Consider the following 13,266-nt stretch of genomic DNA (forward strand, 5'->3'; position numbering starts at 1 on the left):
GCCGTGGGATATCAAATAGTATCTATTATCAACTGTAATTTGTCTAGATTAGAAATTTGAGGTAGGTTACTTAATACTATAGTATGTCGAATGTTATAATATGGAAAAGAAATAAGGAAGGGTTGAGCATACGAAGGTACTAAAGAAGCAACACAACGGATCATGATGGATACGCTTTAATCTTCGATATTCTATAGGTGTCTTAAATGTTTAATGAAATAAAAATTCAACTGATAATCATGTGAATATATCGTCTTATGATTTGCACAATATTCGTTTCGCTAAGACTATCACTATTAGAGTGATCACAATTGTAATAAATTTATTATGCAAGAAAAGTTAAATACTTGTCTGTATATATCAGCCGTTCATCAAATCGATTAGTTTCACAAAACAAAAAATAAAGAAAATTAATAAATTTATATATCAATTTTTTAATTATTTTATAAAATATATACTGAAAAATATATTCTAGAATGTATTAATTAAGATGTAATTTTTACGTCAAGACGTGTAAACTGCATTAAAATATTATATGCCGGGAATAATCTTTATTATTAATGCAAATTTCGCACAACTAAGAATTTTTCGATTTGATTATTGTTTATTTAAGAATTCTAGAGAAAAAATTAGTGAAAACTGTTTTTTTTACTATTACTGCTATTATTAAATGGTTAGATTTCATAATAATTGTTTTTATTATCGACATAAATAATATTTTCTTCGTCAGATGTATTCAGGTGTACTGTCACATCGATTTGTATTCTTAAGTTATTGTACTAATCATGTTTAATAGGAGAAATATATTTCCACAAGTCTATTATATCTTTCTTTTTTTTTGTCATAATTCTGCTACTAGGATATAGTAAAGGCTGATCTATATTCTTATATAATTAATAATTTAATTTAGCGTATGGAATTAATCACATTGGTTCCTAAAGTAAATTATTTATTAATCAATTGTCTAAAATGTTATACAAAGTTTTGTTATTTAATGGTATTGAATATAATTATCAAGGAAATTTATATAAAATATAAAAAGTTAAGCATCAATTAAATATTTTAGTAGAAAATTTTAAAAAATTCAAAAATAAAATTATCCGTTTAAGCTTGTGATCGAATCAAATATATTTCTAAATATATATCTATAAGGAATGGTGAATTTATGCATAGGCAGTGGAGACGATCGCCTCAGGCCCCGTACGATAGGGAATTTTATACGATATAATATAAATATAATACAAATTTATATTATATAATAAATTTGATTCAGTATCTGATGGTCGGAAATATAATTTTTATTTCTGTATTTGCACCTATAATCGAATTTGGATATGTGTATTTCTCATTCCATCATTCGCATGAATAGTTGAAACGAGAAAATATATATTCTGCATAATAGATTTAGTTTAATGGGACCCCAATTTTCGCGTTCAACTTTTTAATGATTAAATCCACCATTGTCTATAAGAGTGACGCAAATAGGTAGTAATTTATCGTCATTTACTTTAATTTTCCAAGTACAAGTATTTTGTGATTATAAAACTTGTAATTAAAATTGTATGACCTTGTCTAATTGAAAATCTAATAACTCGTATGAATTAAAAAGTATACAGATCTTTATAAAAAGTTATATAAATGCATAATGTCACAAGACGATATATTTGAGAGAATATCATACACACACAAATAGAACGATAATTATTTTGTAAATCATATATTTTTTGTACATCATTATTGAATTTATATAGAAAAATTATTAATATGCTTTGAATCATAGTTGAGTTGGAAAAGAGATATATATCTACTTTTTAAATTTTTTAGTAGTATCTATTTCCTTTTCCGTTTTATCGATTAATCACTAGTATACATAATGTCAAAATTCAATTATTTGTTTTTATAGATTTGATATATTATAAAAATCTAGATATAAGTTGATTACTTCTCTTATCTATATTTCATTTTTGACCTTATTTCGAACAGTTTGCTAAAAACAAGATTTAACTTAAAGATAGTTTTATATTTTTGTCAAATAATCTTATTTTTATTAACCCAATAAACAACAAATACACTCATTATAATTTCAAGTATGCAGGTTTATTTTTTTTATCAATTTTCAGATTGTTAACATTATTTAAATATGTTATTTGTTTTTCAAAAATTTAATTTTATAATAACAATAACGTGGATGCGATTAATTTTCCGTACAATTCTGACGTCAATAAAATTAACATAAGAATGTTCATCTTAACGTCACAATGTCTAATCTAATTGTTCTTAAATGTATTTAAGATGTGACTTGAATTAAACGAATTCAGTAATTATTATTGGTCAAGGTGTGAATCAAATTCGAGCGGATGAATGATTGTAACGAATAATAGATTACAGCATTGGCTACTGTAGTTGTGTTACATAATTGTAACAGTGAGTTTGATTGCTGAGTTGTGTGTAAAAACGCTATTATTAATATCAATTATCAAAATTGATATTAAGTTATAGGAAAATAAAAATGTTTAATTATTTTTAATTATCTCTTTTTTTGTACAAGTATAAAATTAATAATTTATATATATAATTGTAACAATGAGGAATTATAAAATGATATTGCTGATAACTTAATATCATTCTTTCCTTAATTTCATTTTAAATACATTATTGCTGAAAGCAACGTAATAAATATGTAATATAATAACATAATTTCGATCATTTCTTAACTGATAGTTTATGAAAATATTTTTATAATCACAATACTAATCAATAGAAAAAATGTAATACATATGAAAACTAAAGATATTGAAATAGTATTATGAACTACTCTAAATATATACATAAAAAATATAAAAAATATGAACATATTTATAAATTTATACAGATTTATAAAATATAAATACTGATTTATATTTCCTAAATGTTGGTGCTGGCCACTGACTCATCCTTTTGAAATGAGTGTAGTATCTGAGAAAGAAGTAATTTAAAGAAAAAACATTTAACTTTTTTGATCATAATAACTAGATGATATACTGTCCACATCTAATTGTGATAACATTTCATCATCAGAATCATTATCGTTATTGTGTAATATATTTTCAGTCCAATTTCTGTCCACTGATAGTGTTTGTTTATTATCAGGTTTATTTTTATTATTTTGTAATATTGCTTCAGTATGCAAATTTTCATGTCCAGAAATGGATTCTACTGGTGTTACAACATCTCTGCATTTAAAAATAGAAAGTCTTGATTTTATTGAGACATTCTGATTTTGATTATTATTTTCTCTTTTATCACTGTTATTTATATCTCGATCTTGAAGACATTTTAAAGAAGCGTCTGTTGAGATTTGTAAAGATGTAGCTTTATTATCATGTATATTTTCTTTGTTTTCTTTCACTATAATATCATCTTTTAAGCTTGTATTCTTCTCTTTTTCGAATAAACTCGTTGATAATTTTGATTTGTTAAAATTTTTCTGATTCTGAGAATTGCTAACTCCATTTAAATCCACAGAAAATAAACATAGGCCTGAATCAATATCATTATTCGATTGATTAAGATTTCCATATGTTTTGCTACAATTTTTCTTAGAGGATGAACTATCTTCTTGATAAATATATGAACTATCTAAATTTCTTTCTTTTATATTATCATCTTGAAGTTTATTTAAATTTGATGAATTAGATTCGATCATGCAAAATTCTTTCTTTAGAAGTTTCATATGTAGTGTATGTATAATATCTCCTGTATGAGAATAAATTGCTAATAAATTTGAAGGCGAAATTAGAATATGATATTTATGAATAATAAACGTTCCTGAAATACATAATAATCCTACATTTTGTAATAAAATTACAACATTTTTCTCTAAAGTTCCAGGATATTTTGCAGGAATATCTGCATGTATCGTTCCTTCAATTTTATCTGTAAAGTCTTTCAATACAATAGAAGGATTTTCATGACTATAATCTATATTTTCTATTATGCCTGCAAGAAATGGTATCTTAATGCACTGATGTTGATTTGCGCTAGCTATTTGCTTAATTTGTGCAATTTCATAATTTTTTAAGAATTCTGTAGGTAAATCATCTAACATTATTTGCCAAGCACCTTCTGAAAACAATGTTTTAGTATTCTGAGAACAATACTCTGTTAAATTAGTATCCTTCTGCTCTTGTATGCCTTCTACTTTGCTGTCTTCTAAATTTTTTAAATATGTTGAAATTATTGAAGTGTCAATGATATCTGGTAATAATCCAGCTGGTCCTGGAAATTTTCTTACAAGAGTTGTTTTCTTGTTTGATTGCTTTTCTGTTTTAAATATAGAAGATGAATGCTTTATATTATCAAATCCTTCATTAAATGAAGTAGAATGTTTTAAATGTTGCATTAATAAATATTTTCTTGAATCTGTAGATATATCTTGGATATTATCATTAACATTCTTGCTTATTGGTTGTTGCATATTTTTAGATACTTCTTGTATCAATTTGTTTTGACTTTTATCATGATCTTCATTTATAATTGATTTTTGATTACAACTTCTTATGTTAGAAACTGTAGCATTGCTAAGTGTTTCATTCTTGTGGAAAAAAGATGATTTATGTGATGTTAGCGGACAAGAATTTGATTTCTGTAATAAATTGTTAAATCCGACTTCACTTTTCTCGTTATCTATAATCTTTTGACTTTGAGAATGAATAGGTGTAACTTTATTAGAAGAAATTGTATTATTATTATCTGTTAAATTTTTGACATTCTTTTTTTTAAGAATATCAAGTATTATATTCTTTCTCAATTTTTGTACATTTAAATCATTTTCTAATTTAGATTCATTTAGTCCTTGAGAAATGATATTTTCTTGTGAAGTATTTTCGATGCATGATTTTACTTTACTATATAATTCTTGATTCTTACATTTACTTTTAGAATCATCATTTGTTTTTAAAGTTTGTTGAAACAAGCCTAAGACAAAATTTTGTCTTGATGTATAACCTATGTTAACTTCACTGGAGTCTTCATTGTTATTGTCTGTTGTACTTTGTTGCTTATTGACAATCTTATTGGGTGAAATAATAGTACTATTATATATATTCAATTTACGTTTTTTTACAGGTAATTCTATTTCCTCATTTTCCAATTGTGAAAAGAACTTTGATGCTTTATCATCTACATCTTGCAAAAATTCCTAGAACATATTAAATGTACATTAAATATATGATTTATTAAATTTTATTAAATTATATGAATGACTTATTAATTATTTAACAATGTACTAATAAAGTAAAGACAATAATTCTTAATTACCTCATCAAAATTCCAATCTTCACTTTCAAACATATTTTATATAAACTTACAACACATAAACACTTTCAAATTATAAATAATACAAATTAATAAAAACTAATGTAATGGAATTATTAATTTAATCTCACTTTCTGATCTTAATTTTTATATAGATCTATAAAATAAAACTGCAAAAAATTGGACAGTTCCTGTTAACTATCTTCCTGTTCCTGCTAACGTCGGAATTGTAGGGACAAAAAGTTGTCTGTTTATCTACATAAATGTCACTAGACCCATCAGCGCCACACTTTAGATATTTTTAATTTTCTTCTGATTGAGTACAGTATAAATTATCAAAAACTTTTCTGTTATAATTATTATTATTATTATTATTAATATTATTATTATTATTATTATTATTATTATTATTATTATTATTATTATTATTACATTTTATAACTGTAATAAAGTTTAGGTAAAAACAAGAAATAATTTTAACATATCTATTATTCATAACTAGTGATAAAAAATGTGGCTATAATTATATATTTATAGTAAAAATATTAATGCCATGATCGATACTGAATAGGCAATAGTAAAACTTTTAACTGTCATTTTTAATCTATATTCTTATGATATCAATAATCATTTAGAAATTTTATATACAATATGAAAATGTATATATGTATTTTTTTAGTTTATTTTAATTAATACTACGTCTCTTCCATATTATGTGCAAATTTTTTAATGGTTATTAGGTATAATGAAAATATAGATTAAAAGTAAGATACTTAAAAGTTTTGTCGGCTATCTTAAAATAAATTAAAATTTTTTTTTTAATTAAAAACAAATTTAATTTTATTAAAAATAAATAAACTTAACTATAAGAAGTATATAGATTACGATACAAAACGTGATTAGTTTTTTAGGTGTCGTTATATACCTTTTTGTTTTTTTCATTTTTTTCTTTGCCGACTAAATCATACTCTCTTCTTGCTGCATCGGTAAAGTAAGAATTATCGATCTACCATAAGAATAATTATTGAAGTGCCATCTAGTAATAAAACATTTGAACTAAATACAAGGAAATGAAAGAATTTAAAGTCGTTCATTATCCCTGGTTTTTTAATGGTTTACGTCATCAATGCGAACAGGCGTAATTCTTAACCGATTATAATGAACAAGGTCTCATTTTAAAGATGAAGGTTTAATCTACGAGATTTTTCTGGTAGAGTTTTGAAAAAGTTTTATTTTCTTTGAAAAAAATCGTACTAAAAATGATATTTTTTCGAGAATAATTTATATACAAATGAAAAATTTTAGAGTGAACTTTTGTTTTTATGAGACCTAGTTCATTACAATTTATCGATAATTACGTCTGTTCTCAGTAATGACATAATTGATGTTTTCTATATTTTTTTTTTCTTGCGTTATTTTGTTTTAATTTCTTCTGAAGGAGTTCACTTCATATTATTATTATTATTACTACTATTATAATAATAATAATATGTAATGTAATAATATAATAATAAGAACAGTAATAAGAAGAAGAAACAGAATATATTAATTTGAGTCAATTTACTATTGAAACAACGTGACATATATGGTGACGGTAGTTTATGATAACAAAAGAAGGAAAAATGTATTATTTTACGTGGTGGTTTGATGCGCGAATTCTCAACAAATCGTGTCCTTGATAATTTCGATATATGACCATCCATCTAATATAAATGACATATGAAGAAAAATACGAAATGTTTCTTTTGTTTTCGTTCGCTATTGTTTCTTTTTGTCTTATTACTTTATGATCGTAATCCATTTGTTTTCATACTGTTTCTTACTCATGATCAATCGAAGCTAATTGTCTTTACTATTATAATATCAAATGTATTAAATAATATTTAGATGTATATAAATAATATTTAAGTACATTTTTATTATTATTATTATATTATATTATTATTATTATATACATATATATATATATGTATTAATTATATTTATTATTTTCTATATATTTATTGTAAAAAACTGCGTACCAACGTCGTATCCAGTACGGATCACTGCAAAACGCACGTTACCATTAAAGAAAAATATACTTATAACACTGAAAAGTGTGAGCTCACAATCTACTAAACTACTCACTCTATTCACACGAAACCAATAGTTATGACGCGTGAGAGGGGAATAACCAACACAAGCTTATACACCGATATGATAGTGGCATAGTAAGGACATTCTTAGCTTCTTTTGTAATTCATATTTTGTCACCTGTCGTTGAAGTCACACATGCTTTGAACAAAATGTAGTAAACAGCCTTAAAATATATACGATATTAACATTCAAATAAGATTTTTAAATATTAAAGTATCTTGATTAAATATTTATCCTGCGTTAAGATTAAAAATAATTAAAATATTAATCCGTTACTGAATAATTATGAACTTTGAATAAGTTTAACTTTGCATACTAATTTATGTAATTGTATTAACTAATCATGTTGACAATTACAAAGTTCGTAGTCTCGATTTGACTTGATAATTACAAGCATTTCACTACACAAAGATAAATTAACGAATCAATATTGTATATATTTATTTTAATTATATAATGATTATTAATTTATGAGTCAATATTGATTATATTGTTTATATATACAGGATGTCTGTTTATAGGTGTCTCGAGACAAATATATCGTGATTGAAATATAAAAAAGTTTATTAAAATAAATTTAAATGTTTCTGAGTTAGCTACAAAGTACAAATATTATTTTTATTCATGACCTTGAGATATGAAAGTCAATATACTTTTTTTTTAAATAGATACCTATAATTCTTTTTTCATATTTATGTAATAGTAATCATTTGTAATCCAAATGATACCTAATAATGATATTTATGTAATAGTAATCATTTGCAATCAAAATTATACCTTGCTACTATGCATCTTTTACGATATGATTGGCATCATAACGACTGATTATCATGTATTGTACTGTTAATTCATACTTCATGCTATACAAACATTATTTACAAATCAAGTAGTCGCATATTTTAAGGACTTAATGGCCAGTGATACTATTTGACATAATCGATTAGATTTAAAAATATTAAAAATATTATTATATAATCTGCCGATTGTTTTTCAAATTGTAATAGTAAACTTACTTTTTTAATACATAAGATATTAATTATTTCGTAAACGATGTATAATAGCAATTTTTTACTAAATTGAAAATGAGTACTAGTATATAAATATAAAAAAAGAATTGTACCCACCCATTTAAAAAATGTTTATTTTGTAGCTAAATTTACTTTGTAGCTAACTCAAAGCCGTGCAAACTTTTTTGTAACTTCAATCAATTGCAAGATATTTGTTTGGTCATTTATGAATAGACACTTCATATATTTTATACTTTTAAAATGATTTTGATATTATAGATATTTTTTTAGCTAGTCAAATTATAGTAACTAAAAATCAAAATAATACTTTTATCATTTGCGCGTTGATTAATGATAGCAGAGAAGTTATCATAGATTTTAGATTTTCATTATAGATTTTTCACTTATATTACTTAAAAAATCACGTTTGAAACAATAAGTAATGAAATCTATCTTTTGCTATTATTGCTTTTTTATTGATGTTTATGAATAAGACTATTTCCATATCTCATAGTATTTCATAATATTTTGTAAGTTTTATGTCGATTTTCTAGACGCCATGAATTGCTTCAGAACTTATATATATTTTCATTGCCTAATATGGAATGATTTCGAAAAAGTTTGTTGAAGTTGCGACATCTAACAGTAATGTGGTGTAGGTCATCAACAAATCAATAAACACAAATAATCAATGATCAATAAAATAGGATATAGACTGATTAAATATTGAAATGGTACATCTGATTTATTTTTATTGATATGATTATTTACTAATCTCTTCAGGATTTTAGATACTTCTTTTATTGATTCTTATTTCTTTCTACTATGATTTCCACTCTAAAATTGATTTTTAACTTTTCGTAACTTTTATCTGCGTATTTGTTGAAAGAATATTTATAAGAAAAATATTGTCGTAAATTTATATGGAAAATGGAGAAATAAAAAAAAAAACAATGTGTGACATACAAAATCATTTATTTATATAAAAGGACACTTTACACTAGCACGTACTGTGAAAACTAACCTAACATATCCGTATAGTCCGGAACATTTGAAATATTCACGGTTCGATTGTTTTCTTCATTTATCACATACATATTATAATGATACGCAGCAGGACGATAGCAGATTATACTGAAAAGGAAGAGACAATTGTCATTAGCGATCACATAATTGAATATAAAAAAATTCTCGAAAAATTTGAGAAAACTATCGAGTATATTGGCGTACTGAGTATCGCGTTTATTTACTTTGTTTGAAGCAATCATTTTTAGTTCGTTTAAATTCACTTTATTCACGTGAAAGTATAATGAAGCATATTGTTCAAATCGGCAATTAACATTGAACGTTACAGAAAAAATATCAAACTTTTCCGTAATGTTAAAATATTCTTTTTATAGCATGCAAATAAAAAAGAAGTTTAATAATAACTAACGTTATACAAGCAGACAAAAATTGGTCATCATTTTGTACATGAATATTTTTGTGTTATTTCTTTTTTCGTGTATATTGTGTATGTAAAGTCGGCTAGGTCACGGAAGTGGAGGAAGAATGTTATTTTTGACGATAATGAGTCGATAAATTTTTTAACCAGCCGACAAAGCTGTATAATTAATTATGCATACAAATCTAAATATATGACGTTATCGTATGCCTTACGTTAGTATTATATGTAGATTATTATCATTAGCTTATTATATATTCGATACTCATTATACTTTCAGTATATTATCGCTATTAGTGCGAAAAATATCAAGATAAATACTATGCTAGATTAATCTCTAAGAAGGTTGGCTTAGAAAAAATTTACTTCGCTTTTACAAATATCAAGTTACAATCGAAGTGGCAATATATTTGAATCGTTTACTCGATATGCGTGGCAATCGCTCATACATTGTCTAGTCCTAAAATAAGATAAAGTACATTTCAAATTTATATCAATTGATTATTACATCTTTTGAAATATGCAAACAACTAATTCGACAATCGAGAATAGAAATTAAAGTTGGATATTTTATTCATATTTGAAATTGTGTTTATGGAGAATGGATATTGGTGTCATGTTTATCGAAAATGAAATCATATCTATTGAAAAATGTTTGGGCATTTTTATTATACTAGATACAGATAAATGAACGATTTAGATAGCTCCAAAGAGCTATGATGTTGCAACTTTCTTTCTTTTTTTTTTTTTTTCTTTTTCTTTACGGAGTCACTACTCGTACGTTTTATAATTGTTTTCCTTACTTTGTAAGCGTGTCTCGTGTAAAAGAAACTTTTCGTAAGATAAAAGCGTTTTAAACGTCTATCGATAGCTTTTTCCTGTCCTGTAATAATGACTTTAGTCAATATGGCCATTTATATCACGTATGAGCTATTATGGAAGCTCTACGAATACGCCGTCGATGTTCGTTCCATTGTTTGATTTAAACAGAGAGACCCGTTTATCTATAAAAAAGCTTTCATAAAAGTTCTTCGTTAGACGCTTTCCCATTCCTATTTTGTTTTTTTTTTGTTCTTTTTTTTTTTGTTTTTTTTTCCATTATTTCTTTTCAAGAGACGAACTTAATTGATATACGAGTACAAGTACTATGAGCTATTTTCATGCCAGTAAAACGGGACACCGACACATAGTCGTTGGTTAATTATCAGTATAAATACAGACAATATGCGCAGTATTTATGCGACGATATAGCGTTTTTTTTTCTATTATATTAAACGATAACCAACGTTCCGAAGTCTCAAAGCATGACGATTCTATCGTTCTCGTATACCATCGATTATTTATTGCATATTATCGGCCAAAAGAGAATATGTAATTGACTTGATTCTTCTTCGAAGAATAGAGGAATGATATTATGACAAGATGAGATAACCGTGGTCTTATCTTAAGGAGAAAACAAAAAATGAACTTCGTTCCAACATGACACTTTGAGACTGGAGAACAATGGGAGATCATTTCGTCATAGAGAAGTATTAATTATAATTTCGTACAAAGGTGTAGAACATCGTGTTATCGTTAAGTATTAAAGGGGGTATAATGTATATAAAGAATCATATAAATGTATATATATGTATTTATTATATATATATATGCATATATATATATATATATATATATATATATATATATATATATACTTATGAATGTATAATGCCAGCTCGCCGGAGAAGCAAATTCTCAATCGGTCCTCCGCGCGAGCCGTTTATTTAAGCTTTGAGTTTGCGCGTACCTTTCGTCTACCTTTCATTCATTATTTTTTCAATTTCCTTCTTTTTTTAATATACATAGATACACACACACATATATATACGTGTATATGTGTGTATATATATATATATATATATGTTGTGGCTGACCACGCACATATGCATATACTTGCACGCACACTAGGATACGTAAGAAAATGGCATCGTTCTTTCAAGTCTTTGTTTTCTTCGTTACTTTCTTTTTTTTTTACAAAATAAGAAATACTTACTTTGTTTATTTGTTTATAAGATACAGCGACTATTTCGGAAGTGCCATTTCGAGCGTATTCAAATGTCCGTAGACGTTCGCATACGTGAATATATGTGGACCGATCGATTATTTAAGCACGACACGCGGCAGCCAAAACTCGATAAAGATCTTTTCATCAATCGCGAGTAGTTTGGACCTTCTTTAATCGCCAATACTCTAATTTCTTATAATGGTATTACAAAAGCGACGTGCACAATGAAATACCATTTTATTTGCGATTTTTCGATCTTACGCGGACGAATCGTACGAGGAACATTATGTCCTGTGTGATTATGTGTATAAAAGTGATCACGATTTTGTTTTTGAACGAATTCGTTAGTTACAAACGAATCGAGAGCATAACAAAATATTCATTCTACGATTCCAGTCAACGTTAAAATGTCACTGTACGAATGTTCGTTTATCCAAATTCATAATATTCTATTTCTTCTTCTCGTTTTAGCTTTTTCATCGTTAGCATCCTACCACTAATTGTTGCAGTTAGAATTCTTTGGAGAATGATGTCGATGATTTTCATTAATGTTGCTGTTGCGCAGCTGCCGCTATAAACGAAAGTAATGCCACTCTCGACGACACTGACGAAGGCACAGTCGTAAATTTCAAACGTTTTTTTTCTTTTTTTTTTTTTTTTAAATAATTTTCGTTTTACGATTTTTTTCCTTCTTTTTTTCATTGAACGAATTTTCGTAAGAAATGGTATAAGACGTAGAATGAGATATGAGCATGGAACCAACACGAAAGTGGTGCTTCTTAATTTTTTATTCTTTTATCTTTTTTCCTTTTTTCTCTTGTTTCGTTGAAACTTCCTCCCTTGCGAGTTTATTCTTCATTCGCCACGTTTTGGCACTGGAAACGCGCGTCTCAGTTAAAATTCTCCACATGTCCCTTTTGACTTCCCTTCTGCTCTTGTCTTTCTTTCATTCCTCTTTTTGTTTTTTTTTTGTTTTTTTTTTGTTTTTTTTTTTTTATATATATATAACATAATATAATATTATAATATAAACGTTTACGTTTTGGCCACTCGGTTCGTGAACGTCGAAGCACATTATTGTCTGTGTTCTGCGACGTTTAGGTAGTTTAGAATAATTTTAATTCACTTTTATACAACACTTCCTTCATGGCTCCCTCGTATTCGCTTCTTCGTCGGGATAGATCCAGGGGACCATTACGAACGGCTCATCTCCTTCTTCTGGCTGTAGCTGCGGCGATCATTTGCCTCAGCATTGGCTCCGGAGAACATACTCGTGGATCGCACTTCATATTGCCGTCACCTCCGCAACTGAAAAATAAGATACGAGAAATAAGTCA

General features: G+C 26.3%; 2 protein-coding genes and 1 long non-coding RNA gene across 3 annotated transcripts in view; 1 reads left to right on the forward strand and 2 right to left on the reverse strand.

Annotated features, from left to right (window-relative positions):
• Positions 1-13,266, forward strand: part of LOC124955155 — a 58,699-nt gene that overhangs the window by 14,490 nt on the left and 30,943 nt on the right. The gene's annotated exons all lie outside the window — the stretch shown is intronic.
• LOC124955148 lies at positions 1,278-5,607 on the reverse strand. The gene is made up of 2 exons (XM_047509131.1): positions 5,299-5,607; positions 1,278-5,179 (listed from the first exon to the last, which is right to left on the reverse strand). Exons 1-2 carry the CDS (start codon positions 5,329-5,331, stop codon positions 2,987-2,989), a joined length of 2,226 nt encoding a protein of 741 aa, XP_047365087.1. The 5' UTR covers positions 5,332-5,607; the 3' UTR covers positions 1,278-2,986.
• Positions 9,397-13,266, reverse strand: part of LOC124955125 (titin-like) — a 41,916-nt gene continuing 38,046 nt past the window's right edge. Inside the window, exon 7 of the mRNA XM_047509071.1 lies at positions 9,397-13,237. Coding sequence (XP_047365027.1) covers positions 13,135-13,237 — 103 coding nt within the window. The 3' untranslated portion in view covers positions 9,397-13,134. The remainder of the gene's footprint in view (positions 13,238-13,266) is intronic.

This window comes from Vespa velutina, chromosome 1 (genome assembly GCF_912470025.1).
Source record: "Vespa velutina chromosome 1, iVesVel2.1, whole genome shotgun sequence".
In the NCBI taxonomy this organism is placed as follows: Eukaryota; Metazoa; Arthropoda; class Insecta; order Hymenoptera; family Vespidae; genus Vespa; species Vespa velutina.